The sequence below is a fragment of the Dermacentor silvarum genome, chromosome 6 (genome assembly GCF_013339745.2).
Source record: "Dermacentor silvarum isolate Dsil-2018 chromosome 6, BIME_Dsil_1.4, whole genome shotgun sequence".
Taxonomy (NCBI): Eukaryota; Metazoa; Arthropoda; class Arachnida; order Ixodida; family Ixodidae; genus Dermacentor; species Dermacentor silvarum.
In genome coordinates this window covers 72,656,639-72,677,358 of record NC_051159.1, presented here as the reverse complement: position 1 = coordinate 72,677,358, position 20,720 = coordinate 72,656,639, and the positions used below count along the sequence as shown (strand labels likewise).

The 20,720-nt window shown below is 44.7% G+C and overlaps 1 protein-coding gene across 4 annotated transcripts in view; it reads left to right on the top strand.

Moving 5' to 3' along the window:
* Positions 1-20,720, top strand: part of LOC119455576 (PR domain zinc finger protein 15-like) — an 86,880-nt gene that overhangs the window by 8,151 nt on the left and 58,009 nt on the right. For 3 of the 4 annotated variants that reach the window (XM_049668872.1, XM_037716975.2, XM_049668871.1), the window contains 7 exons: positions 4,500-4,643; positions 6,489-6,650; positions 8,863-9,018; positions 11,756-11,956; positions 12,418-12,632; positions 13,238-13,715; positions 18,499-18,645. In XM_049668872.1, coding sequence (XP_049524829.1) covers positions 4,515-4,643; positions 6,489-6,650; positions 8,863-9,018; positions 11,756-11,956; positions 12,418-12,632; positions 13,238-13,715; positions 18,499-18,645 — 1,488 coding nt within the window. In that variant the 5' untranslated portion in view covers positions 4,500-4,514. The remainder of the gene's footprint in view (positions 1-4,499; positions 4,644-6,488; positions 6,651-8,862; positions 9,019-11,755; positions 11,957-12,417; positions 12,633-13,237; positions 13,716-18,498; positions 18,646-20,720) is intronic. The other variant, XM_037716976.2, reaches the window with a different exon arrangement.

The window sequence follows — 20,720 nt, the reverse complement described above, 5'->3', positions numbered from 1 at the left end:
CATAAATATACATAACAAAAGCAATGCAAGAATCATCCAGGGGTCTCTTGTGATAAGAAATGAATGAAAAAGGAACATGCAGACATGGTGTCTGGGTTTAGTCCATTTGTAGCTAGGGTGTTTAAAAGATCAGCAATGCGGTGGGATACCGATTGCCTCCCATAATTTGTACGACAAAAGCGTTCCAACCAAACAAGGTCTTCATGTCTTGTGTTATATGAAATTGTGCGACTGTTCAGGTTAAACTAGTTCATGTAGCCAACATTTCCCTTTTGCAATGCCGATCTGTACATACATCATTGAACATAGCAATGTCTCAGGGCTAAACATTATTTTCGTGCACAAAATACTCAAACGATGTGAAATTGTTAAAGTTAATTAAAAATGTTAAATATTATTTCTGCCTTTATCCTTTACGAAAGAGAGACCATGTTCAGCTGAAAAGCCACCGATGTGTTAGGCCCCTCTCCGTAATTTCTGGGAGACTTGTTGACACTTGCCGAGGCATTTGAGGTAATCACAGCTGGACAGCTGCATATAGATGCCTCTGATTCGTACATGTTGTCTTTCAGAAGCTGTTTCTCAAGTTGCCCTTTGCAGTTTCCAGTCAAATGTTTGTTCCAAGAATTGGAACAAGAATTGTGCCAATTCTTGTGCCACAGTTATTGGAATTCCAAGAATTCCAATAACTGTGGCACCTACAAAGCATCTTCTCATTGGTGTGTGCCCTTTAATCTACTACTGCTATAATAACATGAGGAACCAAGCTATACAAAATCAGTTTTAATTAATGCACTAAATTTCTAAAATTCTTGATTGATGTGCTTTGTTTGTAATGGGTGGGACGAAAGCCACACTGATTGGGAGGCCAATTGCAGAGAATCCTTCGCATTTAAAATAACACACTTCTTATTATATGCAGGATCTCTTAAGACCTCATGGGCTGATTGGTGGATTTGTACTGCGTTGGACCTTGTTGCAAGCTTGACCAAGTTGTTCTTTACCTAATTTATGGAGTTAAGTTTTCCAAAAAGAAAATGTACATAGTACTTTTGAGATAATTTCTATTCAATTATTATTATCATTTATTTGGTTTGAAAACATATATACAATGATAGAGAGGGAAATAAGAGATGAAGCAAACTGGTAACTGCCACCCGGAAGGGGCACAACACCTTTTTACATTTAGAAAGGAGGGGCTAGAAACAGATTGAAAAAGAGAAGAATGAAAAAACAAGCTGACAGATCTCAGAGACTAAAGTGAAGCTGCAACAATTAATAGCATATAGGGCAGTAGGAACAGAAATGATCCCTAGAGTGCACTAATTAAAAAAAAATAAAAAGGTTTCATCAACTTGCAAAGAAAAAAATGCGCTACCAACATGTACCCAAGTCAGTTTCTTGTGGGAAACTGAGCAGGGTGCGATGAGCCTGGTCATGCCAAGATGCACGGGCACTGGGGTGCCGGCATACATTGAGAGTCATACACCCCGAGACAGAAGACAGTAGTGCTTCAGTAGAGATGTACAGTGTGCAAGGAAACCAGGACACTCCATTACCTGGTGCTAAAATGTCTCGCAGGAACAAGACGCACACGACAATCTGCCCACATGTCCTTGTTGGTATAAATGTTCACACATCAGGACGCAGCCAACCCTTAGCTTGAGTGGCGCGATGAGGCGGACCTCGACCATGACCACTGGGAGGAAATGATCCATTTGTAACATGTTGGTCGGGGTCCTGCCAGGGGATGTAGCAGCGAATCAGCATACACGCGCCATCAAGCTTGCACGGAATTTTAGGGTAGGTTCAGTTGTTATGAGCACAAGTGAAAGCTAGTCAGTCAGTTCCTAATTTCTGGCAGTACTCACATGCAAAACTCCACTGGCCAGTAGGCCTTTCGAGAGCCATGGATACCGACTGGCAAATGATGGATACCCCACAAGATGTAATTTTGCTTGCAGACTTTGTGATGCTATGCACAACTGGACAATCAGCGTCACCCAGCATGCTGTATATAAAAGCATGATATTATTGCACTCTGCAAGTACTAACCGATGGTGCCTAAAGCTGGAGGATAACTAAAATAAGCTTGAAACGAGATTAATGACTGCATGAGTTGGGGTACGAAAAAGGATAGATGCAATGCCAAGGGACGGGAATACAGCAGCCCGGATTAGAAAGCAATTGCAGGTAGCCAGTGTTCTAGTTGAGAGCATCGGTAATGCTTAGAGCAGCTAACCGATGGTTTATAATTTATTTACTTTATTTGTTTCAATTCTGCCAATGTATGTTTTGAGCATTTGACAGGAGTGAGTTACTGTACAAAAATGAAAAGAACAAAAAAGCAACTATTATATATAAAAAAAAACATTAAAAATACAAAAAAAAACAAACTTGGAGGATGCTTAAGCTTCGCTTTTAAAAGTGGAACAAGGATCCCCGACTGCTTCTTACGCTTCCCGGCAACTGCATCTTATGTAACCGTAACGTTTACCAGGAAATGCTGGCGGCGAATGCCATGCACGAAGGCAAGCTTTATGGTAGAAACGCGGCCTCTTGCGTGGGCCGATTTCGGAGGTAGGGCATAACTGCACCAAGAAAATTACATAATTTTCAGGTTTCTGTTATTGTTTTGCACTTTTAATATTTCAGTCTTAGAAGATTTAACATAAAAGGCATGCGCTGTCGGTGTTTTGTTTCACGACATTTGTTTGTGGGCTGTCGTTCACAAAATTCTGAGGAATAATTTTGTCAAAAACGTAAGACAAGGTATGAGCAACTTTAGGGATAGAATGGTGTGGCAATATAACCTGCATATACTGCATGTCATCTAGCAAGGTGTGGCATATACATATACCTAAATATATACGGAAATTTTCGCTCATGGGAACTCCGCCAACGCCAACACTGACATCAGTCTTCCTGCGACATGGGGCACTTAACGCTTTCACGTTAAAACAATTTTCCTGTGTAAGACGTTGTCCTCTGTGCAATGGACACTAAAATACAGGATAAAAGTAAATAAATCCATGTCTTATGTCATTGAGAGCGGGCATGAAAAAAGACTGTGTCGGGCCTTCAACAACATTGGTAGGCAAGGTATTTCAATTAGTTACAGTTTGTGGGAAAAATAGTTTATTTTATAAATGTTTTTATTCACAATACCTTACAGGCCCATTGAAGGGCATTGAATAAGGAAGGGGGACCATTTATACTGAGCAGAAAAAGAATTGACGTCAAATGCAGAGGTAACGAATGTACATGCGTAGGTTAGCAACAGAGTTATATAATGCAGTGAAACTTTATTGTACATTATTAGGAGTACTGCATATCAGATTATTGCGAAATGTTTTGTGGTTTGATATGGATGCAGTGAGGTCCTGAAGATTGTTCTAATGTGCAATAGCGCGAGGAAATTAAAATATAGAATATACGAGGACGCAACCAGTGGTATTCTGTCAGCAGTGAGGTACTGCACCAAGAGGATTTTTTTCATAACTGAATTGAGGTTGCAAATTTTGATAGAAAAGTAATAATTGTGTTTTAAAGCACCCGATTCTGTTAATTTCAGTGTGCTAGGTCTGGCGTAATTTTTTTTTTTTCGCGTTATAAAGAAAACACACGAAATATGAAAATAGCCGCATGATTGTGCATCCGCACACTGCGACACCACCGGTCCCAGGCATTTCTCTGAAGAATTAACTCTGCTCAATGCCTGGCTTGGCAGCCATGGGACAGTGATGTGTCAACGGTATTGGCATTGGTCACTGTGAGCTTCCTTTTCCGCATGAAGCACCAAGCCAATGCAGTATGCAGGGGCATTGAGGAGGAGGACAAATTCATTGAGCAGAGTTAATTCTTCCAAGCAACGCCTGGGACCACTGGTGTCGGAGCGCGCGGACGCGCAGTCATGAAGCTATTTTCATATTTTGCGTGTTTTCTTTATAACGCGGAAAAAATAATTACGCGAGACATAGTACACTGAAAACAAAAACACAATTAGTACTCTTTAATCTTGCACAGATCAGGACGTTCCGTAGTGATGTATGACATGATGATCTTGTGTTGTGATCATGCTGACAATGTGCGCCGTGGTGTGTGTTTGTTTACAATGTTTTGCGCAACAACTGCTGCCTGTGTAATTTTTCTGCAATAAAGCTCAGTTGAAGTTGATGATTGTCCTCTGTGCATTCTTTCTGTGTCCCGTCCTCACGCACCATTTTAACATGTTCCATCAAGCCAGCAACGAACTAGCTCATCTGAGTCTCTTAATTAGTTCATATGTTGATTCACTTACGGACTGCCTCAGGTACCCCAAGTTTCTTAGTGTGTTCTGTTCTGTATGTTTAATGCAACCATTCCATACATACAAGGTCAGAGGATAACAGCACCTATGTGTAGTAACAGAATGGGTTCCAAAGGGTGATCTTTGGCAGAGGCCTTGTCCTACATTGTATTTAAAATGTCTGATGATGGTGGTGGTGATCTTGTTGTAGGTACTGTAGTGAAAGATGGGCGAGGCATCTCTGGGTGCCAAGGCGCCCGACCTGGTCTCCGACAGCACTGCATCCAGCTCCAGAGGACCTCCTCCTGCAGAAGTCGTTTGGCCACCTCATGCTTACGCCGATGTTGGCATGGCCGTGAGTTTTTCTTTCTTTTTTTTTTTGTCATAAAAATGCAAGATAGTGGTCATTTTTTTTTACAGCCATAGCTATTGTGAGCTCGCTCGCCTATATATATGTGTGTATGTTTTTTATGCTCTTCGGTGTCTGTCGCAAGGATCCGTAAGTGCTTTGCAAGTAGTTTATAAATAAAAAAATTAGTATTGCTCAGAGTGGATTCAAACTCCGATTGCAAAGAATGATAGTCAAGTTTTGCTTTCCAACAACTCTACTGAAGCTACAGCAGAGAATACTGTGCCTGGAGTGAGTGGTCATGCTGGTAGCTGCTATGACTGGCTGATGCCATGCACTGCTGCTTACCTAAAAACAGCACCAAAGTGAAAGAACTTGAATGAAGCTAGCAGTAGCAGCTTACCTATAAAACAGCACCAACATGAAAGAATGCAAGTGAAGCCAGCAGTAAAATGTGAAAGGTAGGATAGGATAGAGGAGGGACAAATAAGTCGTGTCTCTTCTGTTCACCATCAGGGAACACCATTTCCACCACAATAAATGAGGTTTCCTTTTTCGCAACATGACAGGGCTCCGTGCATACCTGTGAATGTTTACATCAACCGACACTACACGAAACTGTGTACGACTTACTGAGCGTAATGTTGCGCTTCTACCAATGCTGCAGAAGAGGAGAGCAATTTCTTATTATACTGTGAGCCAGTTCTCCACACAACGTCTTCTGCTGTCAACGAACAAATCATCAGCTTTAAAAATAAAAAAAGTTGCAATTTCGCACATACAGTGAAGCAGTGGCACGACGGCTTGTGCAGTATTATACACAGTAATCCTTGCACTGTTTCATTTGGTTAAAGGGTTCTGTAAATATATCAGATGCACAGGAGAAATCTGCTTTTGAGAAGAAGAAAACTTCCTTCAATGTCAACTCTAGTCCATGTTGTCTTCACTTGTGGAGGTGGTCAATCAACAATGTCACTCATGGCTGGTTGTTCCGATGACCGTTGCCGTTTTCTTCTTTGCCAGACTTCTGTTTTTTTCTTTCCATTTCTTTCTTTCTTCCCAATTCTTTTGTGGTGGCTCGGTGGCTTTAGCGTTTTGCTCATGAGAGCAGCCTGGGTATGTTGGTACGTGGTGAAAGAGTAACCCAATGACTGCAATGACATCTAGTGGATATTCTTTAGAAATTCATTGTTAGGATATTGATATCCCTGGGATGTGCTGAATTTGTCCAGCAGATCTCCTTTTCATGATCGTTCGGCCATAGTTTCCACATCTTGCAGACATTCCTTGCATGTGCATGAGGGACATCGTGGGGATATGCCGGGTACATTGCATGGACATGTCAGGGCCTTTTGCACAGTTCCTATGATGTTACGTATTACGTTCTGCAGAGGCTATGTTACAGATGCAACAGCCAGTACGTCCATACAGTTTTAAAAGTAAATTACACCAGAAAATATGTAAGGTACGATGTGCACATGAGATTCTCATATGATAGCCTCAGCCTCTAATTTGAACATACAGGAAAGCGTGATTCCATCACAAGGAAAGGGAAACACGAAACCTCTGGGAAGATAATTATGTGTATGTCCACATATGATATCGTCCACATACGATATCGCTAGAATTTCTTTCGTAGGATATCCAATGTTGGATGTCTGACGGATGTCCTTCTTGTCTCCGAAATGGTGCATGGATATTGGGACATGATTTGGATGTCTTTGGAATGAAGTGTTTTCACTGGGAAGTTACTGAAGGTCCTTATTGAAACACCTTGTATAACATAAGTCTTGTGTGATGACAGTGAGATATCATTTTGTGTTGTTCAAATTGCTGTTATTTGGTCCGCAGGTTGACTATGCAAATGGAGTTCCTGTGTCCCTACACCAACCACAACATCATTATGAGCGGCAGGAATTTGTAGCCACTGACAGGGAGTCGGCACTGGTTGTATACCATGAAGAGCCTTACAGTCAGCAGCAGCCTTCAAGTGGCATGGAAACTTTCATACAGGTAACTCTTCCTAGCTCCAGAATTTCTGGTACAAAATGCCCATGTGCTAAATTGTGCTTTTTGATTTTTGTACAGACCTGTTTTTGAACTTTGCTCATGTGACCACCTAATTTGTTGCATGTGCATAGCCATTTCGGTGAGCGTGTTCATGAGTGTCATGTGCCCCAATTACTTTGTTTTGCCAGTTGAAATTTTTGCTAGGAAAATGTAAAAGTCAGATGTTTGCTTTTTAATGTGTTTAGTTTAATGTGTTTAATGTTTTAATGTGTCCAGCTTAGGGCAAAATTGATTTTTAAAAAGCTCTAGTAAATAACCACCGACTAATTTTTCCCCAATCGATTATCAGACCACTCCACCGTGTGCTGCCAAACAGTCCGTAGAACCAGTGTACAATGGCTACCGAAATTTTGGTAACAGATTAACCGCGAAAGTTGAAGACAAGGACAAACAAAGTCTTTTCATGAATTTTAAAAAATTTACCAACATAGTAGTCCAAATTAACGTGTATCGAAACTTCGGCCATTATTACGTGAATACTTAAAGAGACACTAAAGCGAAACAGTAGATCAGTTCAGGCTGATTAACTATTCTTTGAAAATTCTATTTCCGTTTAGAAGAGAACTTTTTAGAAGATAAAATAAACATGAATGGTCAATTTATTTTTAAACATGTTGTGCCGGTACCCCAACGTCGGAGCTTCAGTGTGACATCGTAAATAAAAAATGTTTCTTTTCATATTTGGGCCGCATTGGCCTAGTAACAGTTCCCAAAACTTGCCATGATGATCGTTGGCTTCTCTAGAACACGGAGTTGTACATTCTTACTGGTAAAGAATTAACTAGGCCCTAGCAGACGCTGTCAAAATTCATGACGTCATGGTGAGCTGGTACGGGAACTTCAAAGTGGCATTGCCACCTGTCATTCTGTTTTGTGCCTTTTCTGGCTTACCAGTCGTCTTCTCGCTGTAAGAGTGGTGTTTTAGCATCTTTGAAGGGTTATTTTCTAATACAGCATGAATTATATTTCCCTTTAGTGTCTCTTCACGCAGTAAACTTCATCGATTTTTTGTTTGTCTATGATACAGGTCACTCTCGCTTGGACTGTAGAGCAAAGTGCTGGTTCACAGCATTCCTACTAAACAACATTTAATTTTTTTTTCATGCAGTCATTGAGTAACAAGCAATTTTTAGTGCAGTCAAACATCGATGTAACGAACTATTTTTATTTCCCCATCTTAGTTTTATTGAATGAACGAAACCTTGATATAACGAAATTCTCGATATAACGAAGTTGTTCGCTGCAAGTACAACTTTGTTATATCGTGGTTTGACTGTATTTATCAACACATTTGAATATCTTTTGGCTCTGAATGTAGTACTTGTCAAACCTTAAGGTTGTCAGATCTGTGGTTAAAACTACTACATAACACCATATTTTAGCAAACCTCTTGTGTTCTCACACTACTGGATGCTATCGAGTTGCTATGAAGCTTTGGCAATCTAGAATCTAGTAGTTGCAGAATATCGGTAAATAATAAATAAGTCACGATAGTAGTTTGCATGATGCATTCTTCGGGTGAAGTGAACTTATTTTCAAGTTTGTCTCCCAGAAGGTCCTGATCCTGGTCACAAAAGGCATATCCACTTTATAATACATACCTGAAAGGTTTTCGTATGGCTTTTGGCGTTATGACATACTGTAGTTTCAATTTACCTTTATTCAGTATAGTTGTATGTTGACATTGTGGGCTCACAGATGCTCTCATTTTATTGTTATTTAGGAGTTTGTTTTACTGTAAATTGTGATAAAATTATAGGTTTACACTCGTGGTAGCTGTATGTGGCCTTTCAATGTGTTCTCTAAAGGCTCATTCACACTAGGCTGACATGCCACCGATTTTGGTCTGCTGACTGTTGGTGACAGCAGTCTACAGGATGGAAAACGCTGTGGCCAACAGTTTAAAGGAAGCAAAACGCTATCACCAACAGTCGGCAGATGAAAATCAGTGTCGTGTCGGTCTAGTGTGAACCAGCCTTAAGTGTGCCTGAAGCAATATATTATTTGTGCTTGTTTCAATATCTGTGTAAATTATGCAGGTGACGCGTACAACACTCTCATTGGGCGATGTGTGCTTTATGAACTGGAGCTGCATTTATTTTCTTTTGCTTTTTTAAATTTCTGTTTTGCGCTTCTTTTGCACACTCCACACTAGGTTCCATTTGGAGGTCTGCACCGGCTTGCAGTGGCAACGTTCAGAGAGTCGCCCATTCCTGTGTCAGACTCACAGCAACAGGCTCAGCACTACGAACAAGAGATTGAGCAGAGGGCAGCAGACGAAATGGTGGCAATGTCTCAAGTCTTGGACCTGGTAAATGCTTCCTTCAGAATTTCATGTCCCTTTGAAGATGAATGCAGAGAAATCTTAGGCCTTGATAGGATTTGTCTTAACTGATTACCCTCCTTTAATGAGCTGCTCTCATCCGCACTGTCTACTGTGCAATATTGCAGAAAATATGGGATAGCTGCTGACTCACAATCATAGGCTTAGCATACTGTAAAGCATGCCTACATCATGCTGAAATTGGAAAAAGAACATAGCGGGCAAAAAAGGACACGGACACGAGAGAGTCACATGCACACAGCACTGACTTGCAACAGTTTGTTCATGAGGACATGAAGGAAGAAATATATATGGCACTACCATGCGCAACATGTGAATAATTAGCAAAACACTACAGCATCATTTCGAATGATAGCTCATGCGTCAGTTCACCTTCGATTGCACTTTCATCTCGGGAAATCGCATATCTTAACAACATTTGAATGACAAGCAGCTAGTGTGCATTGTCAGCACGTGGCTATCATTATCATCATTCGAAATGATGCTGCAGTGTTTTGCTAATTACAGTGTAGACCGCTTATAACGTAAGTCGCCGGAGTCGCGAATATCTGCACTATAAGTGGTACCGCACTATAACCAAAACAACGATTTTCAAGCCCTGCACGTATGCAAAACATGTAGACCAAGCATGTAGACAGGCTTTGTACCATCGCGCGCACATCGCGATTATGTTTTCGCCCGTGAGCTGGCGAAAACATAATCACGATGTAGCCGGTGCTTTTCAAGCTCGACAGCTTTGCACTGAGTCAAAGCGAAACAACGGTTTGTCGCAACCGCTGCGGAAAAAACCGTGACCGCTATCGACGCGATTATGAACGGCGACTTTGCGGTGCTGAAGGCACGCGCCCGACGCATGCACCGAGTCTAGACGAATTAACTACCATTCGCTGCAACAACTGCAGTCGAAACCGCGGTCGCTATCTATGTGATCATCGATGGCGACGACGCAGTTTTTTAGGCACGCGGCGACGCGCGTACCCAGAAAAAACGAAACTATATACTGTTCGCCGCAACCGCTGCGGAGAAAACTGAGGCCGCTATTGACGCGATCGTGGTTGACTACGCAGTTATGAAAGCCCGCCGCCAACGCGGTGTTATGCACGGTGGTAAACGCTAGAATACATGTTTTAAACACTCAAATAGGCTCGAAGCGTTCCGGCGTCCGGCGTTGCTGTCATTCACGTACGATTTCATCTGATGGCTGTGGCGATGCGGACTCCGCCGCTTCGTTTCGGTCGGATGCTAGCGCCGTTCTTGCTCTTCTGCGTCGCACATTTGTGGCGCTCCTCGCTCACCGAGCTCCGAAACTAGTCTGAATTAACCGATGTGTGGCCAAATAAGTCCGAACTAACGAGAGTTTGATTGCATTGAATAATGCATACGCCGACCGGGACTAGAGGACGAGTCCGAATTAACTTATTTTCTGAATTAACGAGGGGGTCGACTTAACGAGGTTTTACTGTAGCTCCAAACTAAATTTGCGGAACACTGCTTAAATTTACAGCGTCGCTGGCGCGATATACCTGCACTTCACGACACGCATCGCAAAGGGTGCACAGAAACTGAAGCCGCGTTCAGTGCAATACGCACCGCTGATAAGCAGCGAAACAAAAGGTTTCTCCGTCGTCTAGACAACCTACGCGCGCATTTTTTCCTGTTCGTTTGCTCCACAACTCGTGTTCCTCCTCCGCATCGCCCTCTTTGATCTCCTCTCCCATCGGTGGGCGCACCTCGTTGAGAAGCGTGCTCGCTACCGCCCTTGTCGGCGAGATTTTCCCGCGGAAGCCGCATTATAACCGGTATTTCATCTCACGCGGCTGCACTGTAAGCGGTATGCGTATACATGGAGTGCTATGGGAAAATTAACGGGAGTCTGAAAATACCGTACTATATCCGGTCCTGCACTATGAGCGGTCACGCTATAAGTGGTCTATACTGTATTCACATGTTGCGCATGGTAGTGCCATATATATATATTTCTTCCTTCATGTCCTCACGAATAACTGTTGCAAGTCAGTGCTGTGTGCGTGTTGCTCTCTCGTGTCCGTGTCTTTTGTTTGCGCTGTTTTTTTTTCCAATGATTCACCAACACGCCCAAGCTTCCACGCTAAATCATGCTGAAAACCTCAGAGGTGACGTGCTGGGGAACTTTCCTGATATCTGCTAACCACCAAGTGCACCTGTTGTCTTAAAGGCTGCTAATTAAAAATTGGACAGTTACCAGCTTTGAAGCTTTGCAAAGATTGTTTCAATACCAGTACATATGTACCACTGATTTGTAACCAACTTAGCCTAAGGAACTTCAGGCTTTTAGCCTTTGCTTTTATGGCGAGCCGTCAGTGTCTCGACGACGATGATGTTGCGCCTCGGCTGCTCCGCGCGTTCGAGCTGAGCGCGAGAGTAGAACGGCGACAAGACGGCAAGAACGGAGGCAAGAGTAACAGCGTCTGTGATAGTGCATAAATAAATGTGGGCAACCAAACGCCATCACGTCTTCCCACAAGTGGTGACCCGGACCACAAGTGGTGACCCGGTCCGGACCCGGACCTTGCGGACCACCACAAGTGGTGACCCGGAGCATTAACCTTGCTCATGTGACACTGGACCAATTGCCGTGACCAGTTGCCATGATGCGTTCCCGAGGGAACTACTAGTTGGTAGGAACCATTTCGTTGTACACATTGCTACGCCTGTGTCCTTGCAGCACCGATCAGTGGCTCCAAGCACATCTCGTGACACGGTGGTGGACATCCCTGCATCGCTGCATTCGCACCATGCCCACCACCTAGCGCGGCCTTCATCGTCTTCCTCTTCTCCGCCTCCGCCCCAGAGTCCCGCCCTGCTAGTACTGCCAGGCTCATCTGAAGAGTCTGTGGGAGCCCTAAGGCTGGAATCTCAGCTGACAGTGAGTGGTTGATACTTTAGGCTTTGAAGCTTAAATTCAAGTTTGCTAATTTGCAAGATACAGTTACATACATATATTTTTTTTTTCAGGGCTGCATTGGCTAGAGTTGAGAGTTTCAGCAGGATGGAATATGACTTTATTAAACTTCATTTGAAGGAGCTGTTTAGATCAATGAACACTTGCACAATTGTTTCCAATAACAAAATTCACTTGAACAGTCTTCTACTTGCGTAAAAAGGTTTCTAGAGGTTCGCTTAAGTTCATTCAAGCAGAGTTGTACTGCATTTAGAAGGCTATAAGCTCAAACTTCACTAATTTTTTTTTTCTTCCCTGTCTCCTAACAGACACGGGGGAAGAAAAAAAAATTGTGGAAATCTTCATTTGATGTCGGCGGTTGCACTGATTGGGGAGCTCTCGATCCTTGGGCACTGTCACTAAGGTCAAACGCATCTGCTTTGCAGGTTGGCCCCGAGAGTGCAGCCACCTTAGGCCTGCCCATGCTGTTGGACAAGGCCAGCCTTGCATTGTGCTCAAGCAGTGCTTCTTCCTCTGCACTTTCTTCCCTTGGGCCTTCGACTTCGTCAGGCAGTCGAGGTGCCATAGGTCTGGCTACCCACCTCTCGCAGCGGTACCTCCTTGAGCAGGCGCAGTACCTGGTGGCCGACTTGGCGTCCAAGTTAGTCTGCGTTGCTTATGCTAGCAAGCATTTACTTGCACTGCAAGCATGCTTTATTTCTTTCATTCTTTCTTTCTTTCTCTTTCTTTCTGTTTCTCCTTCTTCATTCTTTTCCTTCCTTACTTTGTTCCTTCTTTCTCTTTGTTTATTCTTTTTTCTCCTTCCTTCATTTTTTTTTCTTTTGCCTTCATCCTCTCTTTTTTCCTTCCTTCTTGATTTATTTCTTTCTGCTGTGGCAGCTGTACATAGCTCAACCAACTTCAAAGCCCACTACTACTTCTTCGCCCGTCTCTATTTCTGGCCCCTGCAAACACCAATAGACCAGAGCTAATGCACACTAAGACCCTAACAAGAGATGTGAGATGCTTATTTTTTTATTTGTTTTCCAGCAAGGGGCATCAAGCTGTGCGAGTTTTGCAGAGACTTGCATTCCATGGTCTTTGAGTGCACAAAACTGTAATGCAACCTTAGAGAGGTTAAAAAAGAGACCTTAGAAAATTCTAATGCAGCCTTAAGGCAGCCTTTGAGAGGTTACCTGGGCTCACATTGGCTTGGGCAGTCTTTTAAACCCACAAGAATAAATAAATGAACCTTATTTCTTCCAGGGAGCTTCTTCCATCGATCCTTCAAAGCCCTTGTTCCTCCGGGTCCTCCACATCGACGGCAGTACCCTCCGCTGGTTCTTCTGCATCTTCGTCATCAGTTCACGGTCTCAACTTCTCACTGGCTGCTGCGAAGGCCCTTTTGGCCACCCAGCAGCAACCACAGCAACATAAGTTTGGTGCTGGAAGCAGCGCGCTGCAGCATGCCGGTCCCTCTTCAGTTGCAAGCGGTTCAGTGGCTGCCATGGATGCGAGTCCCGAGCACTTGGAGGCTGAGCCCTTGGACACCGGGGATGAGGAAGGGGTGCTCGATTCATCCTCTTCCACTGGGCCTGGCACATTGCTTGAGGTGCATCAGGCTGGGGCGGTGCCACTCTACGGGAACGTCTTTGTCACGGAGAGGGGGGAGGTGGCTCTTGTCAGCAGCACGGGGCAGGACTCGGAGAGCCTGCTGGAGGTCAGTGGACTGGCCCGAATCTGTGTATGTGGAGGCTACGTAAATATTACAAGGGGGCCAACGAACTGGGAAAAAACTTGGTGCTACTTTGAAGAGTGGCTCCACCACACAGCTTTTCTAGCAACTTGTTTTTCTGGGTCATTGCAATGATTGTTGCGAAATTTCTTCGTTGCCATGTAAAATAATGTATTTATTCAAATATAACGCAAGCTTATTCCCCAGAATTTTTAGCCTCAAGTCACCCCTCGCCTTATACGCGAATTTGGCCTTTAGGTGTGTGGCTTCACGGCAGTGCGAATTTCGTCTTACAGTGTGGCTCTACGGCAGCGTGCACTGTGGTGCCGTGAAGCCACACTATATGGAGAAAATCGCGCTGCCGTGAAGCCACACCAAAGACAAAATTTGCACATAACCCACACTTTGCATGTTAAAGCTCTCTTCCCCCGCCTATTTCATGGTTGCTATTTTGCATTTTGGCTCTTTTAGTAATTCAGTATTTCAGGCGACCCCTGCTCAATCTTGTTAATTCGTTGGCTACTCCGTATCGCCTTATATTGGTGTGCATACTCAAGTTTTTTTTTTCTTGGGTCCCCCCAATTGCACCCTTGCCTTATAATCATGACCGCCTTATATTATCGAATAAATACGGTAGTAATGCTGTGACGGGAGCTAGTTGGTGAGACATCATGACTAGACATCCTCCTTAAAGGTGCAACAATGGACAGGTTAGCAACAAGAAGGCAGCACGTCTCGTCATGAAGGCATGGAAACCTTTGCATAGCTTGAAAACAGGCAAGAAAACAGCTTCCGCTATTAACAATGGCCCAGAGATTCTGTTTCGTTAGCCCTTTGCCTTTTCTTTTCATCCAAATTCGTATTGCTACAGTGAACTTAGGGGTATAGTTAAGATTGAGCATTTTCGGTTTAAAATGAAGAACAAAAAAATAAAGGTATACCGAATTTTTTTTCTGTAATTTGGTTTTAACTAAAATTCACCGTGTCAAAGCAAATTTATTGTTAACCTTAGACTGCAATCGCCGTGCAACTGCGAGCCTACATGTACTCAATGTAAGGAGCCTGCCTGGTGAGATGAAAGTCACACTTCAGCCTGCCACCCATGTAATCTTGCTTTGTTTTTGTTTTTTAATTATCATTTTGCCTATCACTGCGATGAAAACAAGATGCAAGGTGGGTAGGGAAGCACAGGGCCAATGCCTATCAGTCTGTGCTGCAGCCACTGCAGCAGGTGAACTGGGCAAGTTTAGTGATGGTAATGCAGGGTTGTGCCTACATCATGATTTTTTTGGTACTTATTGGATCTCAGTAAAGTAAAATCTCGTTACTGCGAACCCCACATTAATGAACTTTTCAGAAATCCCCCACTAACTTCTTATAGCTTCAATGTAAAAATATTTCAGTACTACGAACTTCAGAATGCCGAACTTTTCAGTATAACATTTGTTATCCAGTTTCTGTGTCATGTTAACAACGCCTCAGTACTACAACTAATATTCCAAAATCTGGGGATTTTTAGATTTCTGTGTATCTAGTCACGGCAGCCGAAACAGGAGGCTAGCAGACGACAAGGCGTAGAAAGCAGACGCTGCAACGTATGGGTTTGGAAAACCTGAGACGGCGCCTGAGGAAAAAAAAACACATTGGCACGCAGCATTGGCGCTTCAGAAAGCGGGGCAGCCACCTCTCAAAGGCCAATCGCTCACGTTAATCACTCCACGAGTTCCGAAAAAGCCTCGGAAGCAGCGTGACGATCACGCGAATCGGTGACAGTGGCATGTCACAAGGGAAACAGCTGTCGCCTGCGCGCATGCACAGGTTCTTTCGAGTATGCCTTTTCCACACCAGCCAACCCTAAGGATAGCAAATGACACGCCGGTGCACGTTGCAATGAGTTTGTCCCTTGGTTTAGGACGGCACCCTTGTGCTCTGCAGTGATGCAGTGTGCCCGACAGCGCAGCTCGGTAGAGCAGCGGGACCAGTGAGGCGAGATGCTGCACATTGGGTCTGGCATCACTGCAAAATACTTTCGCTCTCGACTCGCGCTTTTTTCGTTCTGAGGCAAGGTAGCAGCGTGTCAGCTGAACAGTCATGCAAGCCGTTCTTTCTGAAAAGGTCCCGAAGTGGTGATTGTCACTCGCTGGACGTTTCGAACACTAGCTCGGGGTTCCTAAGCTGCTGCTAGCCGCCTCCTGGAGGCTTTGCAAGTGCATGCTCCGCCCAGAATTCACGATATATATCGCTATTTTGAATTCACAATATATTGAAGTAAAGAATTTGAATCTGAACAGCAGGGCCCTCTCGGCAGTGGCACGGAGCCTCTGCTCAGGCAGCTCATTTAGCAGCAGCGGCAGATGAAGCACTTGCACCACGCTCATTGTTCAGAAAGAAAGCGTAAACACGGGAACGTGTGGCTCGTGCGGAGCGTTGTCTAGCGGCGGCGGTGCAGGCAAAGTAGCGCATGCACAATGGGTCCGAAACCCAGGCCAGCACTTTATTTCCATGTATGGTATCAGTGGACGCACTCACCGCATGCCTTAATAATGAAGTCATCGGCGACTGGGTGACTGTGCACGCTACTATGGCGTCATCTCATTGGGGGTCGCCGCTGTAGAGCAGATCTCGTGTGGCACTCCGCTTTCCTCCCCACCCTTTTGCCATACTCTCCTCCTCCACATTCCTCCTCATGCTTCCGCTGTAACTTTCTCCTTCACTTTCCTCCTCGCGCTCTTTCGCTATCTCAGTTTCTCATTTTCGGCATTCGCTCTCATTTTCCATCCTTTGGTGGGCTCGTTAGTTCTGCCACTGAGGCTGACGCTCAACTCAGGAACGGTTGCCTAGGAGCTGTGTTCTAAAAAAAAATGGTAGACCTTAAAAGAAAAAAAATTTCTTTCCTCCCAAAATTTGGTGATAAGTCATCTATATTCCATTTCGTACGTAGCAGGCAACACTGTGAAGGCTTGACAAGGCTGCTCTCAGTGATCACATTCATGACAAAAAAATCATGCTTTACTTATTAAAATACATTGGCATCTACTATGCAATTCAGTGTAACATTAAGTTTCATAGTTTTATGTTGCAAAATGTGACATGGAAGGTGTTGAAGGTATGAACCTATATACCAGCGAACTAGCAGGAGGGCATATTTCTGCAACCTGTGGCTGCAGTGCACTGCTTACGCTCGCAACCAAAATATTGACATGTGTATATGTATTTTTTTTCGGTGACCGTTTTTCAACGGCTAACAACTGTTACCAAGTTACTGCTCAACGCAAGACACACCATCAATAACAACTGTGCTCCTCACTGTTATTGTGCTTGAGTGACACTTTTTTTTGGGGGGGGGGGGGGTACAAGTTTGCCCAATAAAGAGTAAAATTCGTGACTCACAGTATTGGTTACTGTGGGGGTCATTCTTCACCATCACTATAACGTGGCCATATAATGAATTGCACATCGGCAGCACAAACAGTACAGTCATGCTGCTGGGCTTGTAGGTGCTTGCTAAGGCACAGGAGGTAGCGCACGGCACAACCAAAAAAGTAATCTAGCTACATGTCACAGGTGCCTGTGACGTGTGTTAGTTTCGTTCCTTCTGGATGTGTTGTGCTACATTATGGCCCTTAGCAAACAAGGTGTAATTTGACATAAGTTCACAAGTTGTAGTTGTAATACTAAATCAAGTAGTTATTCCATAGAAAGCATCCAGATCAAATGCAACTGCGCTGCAAAATGTGCATAGTGAGACATTTATATAATTGCATTGCTTGCATAGCTTCTGCAGTGTTGCCTATTAAGTGAAACATAGTGTAGAAAAATATGTCCACCTAAAAAATTGTGAATAAAAACAAATAATATTGAACCCTAAGTATTCTTAGTGTACCCTCCAAGTTCACTGTCATATAGGTAAGCTATTGTTTACATTACGGATTCTTAGTGTACCCTCCAAGTTCACTGTCATATAGGTAAGCTATTGTTTACATTACGGGTAGCATACACTTGCTTTTGTTAAAATGATTTTTGGGTCCTGCTACATTAAAGTCGTTCATTGGGCCTCACTTTAAGATCACTTTTAACGCGATAGTGTTAAGGGCCTCATGTCGCAGAAAATCCGGTGTTGGCGTCGGGGACGTTTCCTAGCCAAGAAAATCATCCTGAACCACACCGACCACCTAGGCCTTCCACAAGGTGCAGATGCGCTGATGAACTAATCAAATTTCTCAAAGTAAACTGCGTCAGAAAAATCGTAAAGTGCGACGTAACCAAAACCTACAAACGTGATAGCATCGGATTGTAATTTGAATATACGAGAACACATCATTCTCTTACGGTGGAAACTCAAACACGAACCCCTTTTCCAGAACTTCTACCACTCATACAGCGGTGTGCCGCGGTTTCCTTCTTGCAAAAATACCATCTAGATGGCGCTTGCCTCCTCGGCAGCCTACAACAGCGTTGCATGTAGGCTCCCCACGGCAGTCGCATGCGGAGGCGAAGTTGGAGAAAAAGAAAGCTACGTTGCCGGGAAGCCTGATAAGCAGCCAGGGATCTTTGAATGCTATCGCGTTCCATTCTTAAAGGTGAAGCTTAAGCGTCCTGCAATTTTTATTGTTGATACTACTTAAGCGAATGTCAAACCATCATCATTACTTACTGCCTACAGATATATCCGTTTCTTAACAAGTTCAGCAAGCACTGTGGCCTTTATACAGAGAAAGGTGATGTTGCTGTCTTCATACACCTTTGTGTTCAGGATACAAGATTGAACTGTATTTCTCAATATTCCTTGCAGGATGTTCAGCAGTACCATGCAGCTAACCAAGTGTGCCACCAGAATGCAATTCAGAACTATGTGTCATCTAGTGCTGACCTTGTGGCCACTTCCAATGGGGTGGAGCCTGGAATTCATTCCACTGTAGACTCCACTGACAGCTCAGAGGTGAGCTGTTCTGGCTTGTGTGAATTTGTCTATTGAAGTAACAGGTTACAGTAAAACCCCGGTGATACAATCACGGCTGGTACGAATTTCGGAGTGATACGAATTCATAACATTCCCCGGCTGAAAAACGTCGGCTGTTGCGAACGCATTGCCACGCCACTGTGGATCATACGAATGCGTGAGCAACAGCGGCGGCGGCTGAGTCAGCAGAGAAACTGGCACAGACAAGCCGGCACAGCGGAATCTAGGCGGGATCCAAAGGCACTGAGCAACCGGCTACATCACGTGGCTGCACAATCTCTCATTGGTTCCTCCCATCGAGCAGACCGGACCACATCACAGCCTAGCTGATGCTTTGACCTGAGAGAAAGACGACGAGGACCGCTGCAGCAGCGACGACCACCGCAGCAACCACGACGGCTCCCTGCACTCGACGTGCTGGGGCATTCAGTTGTGTGCGAAAACATTCGTGAGGTCAAGTGCGCACACTTTTATGCCTTCCAGAAGGCAATCGTTGACGATTTGGGCAGGAAGAAAATGCTCATGGATAGTAGAACCCCATTGATACGTTTTTCAAGGGACCGTGAAAAAAAGTCGCAGTTTTGCCTGAAAGGTGCAGCAACGATTGTGATAGCAAATTAGTAGACAGCTGTATGAAGTAAGGATAGTAGTTTTATCGGCCGTATAAACTTGTAAACATTTGTATACTAACTAAATTAACAAGCATGGTATCACATGCACACAGGTAAACACGGAACACATCTAGCTCGATGACCGTGGGAACTTGGGTTTCAAATGCTGGAGTAAGGAAATGCGGCAGCAGCAGTGAGTGAATTTACCTTTGCGCTGTCTCTCGCTTCAAAGCGAACTAAACGTCAAAAGCACAGAGCATACTAAGGTATCCGGCACTAGGCGCACTTTGTCAACATCACAGATCATCTTGAAGATGAGGCCCACGCGGGCTTGCACTTTGCGCTCGTTGCACATCGCTTTCAAGATACGGCGCCTGCACGGCCGCGCCGTATTAGCACCACATGGGTCACTTGTTGCAACGTGCAAGCTGGCTGCACCGCTAAATTTATGTGACCGCCACATTCAAATGCAACGTAAGATGCAGGAAAATTAAAGATTGGCAGTGTATCAAGGGGAACTTAATACAGTATAGACCACTTATAACGTAACCGTTTATAGTGCAGGACCGGATATAGTGCGGTCTTTTCAGACTCCCGTTAATTTTTCCATAGCACTCCATGTATACACGTATTGCTTATATATAGTGCAGTTGCGGGAAACGAAATACCAGTTACAGTGCGGCTGCCTGGGAATACGGAAGTCAGCGGAGACGGCGAACGCTCCCCTCAAATGGGCACCCCAAGGAGTGCTCGAGGAAGAAAGAGAGAAGTGGAGGAGAAGGGCACGTGGTGCGAACGAACAGCCAGTGAGGCTGAAACCAGAATCTTGAGTGCGAGTCGTGAAATATCACGGCGCGCATAGCAAGCGAGGGCCACGAAACTGCCAACGCCGGCCAACGAAACTTCAGGGAGGGGGCGGCGCCGGCACGGCACGGCGAAGGGCACACGCGGAGACCGTGGAATGTGAGGGAGGAGGGCGTCAGGGAAGTGGACTTCGCATCGGCAACTCCGCCGCTTCGGTGGCTCCCCTCGCCCTCCCTCGTAGCTCCCTCACTTTCGACTGTCACCATGCACGCCCGCCGCCGTGCACGTGCCACCACTCCAGCCGGCCCGGCACCAGATCCTTGAAGTTTCGATTTCTGCCGTTATCGGGAAGCGGGCGTTTGCCGGCGTGGGCAGCTTCGTTGGCCGGCCTGGGACAGTGCCGCTGCTTCCCTCTGTGCTGTAGCCACAGCGTACATGGTCAACAAGTGACTAGAAAGTAGAGGAAACATTAAGGAGAAAGGAGGGTTCACTGCCATTTTCTACGCGTGGCTACGGTAGCGTGGCTGAGACGTCGGCACGTACACGCATGTTCCGGCGCAACACAGAATCAGCGACCTTGCCATATGAGAGAGGGTGAAATTTCCGCCGCATTTTTTTTTCTTTCTTTTTTTTTTTTTG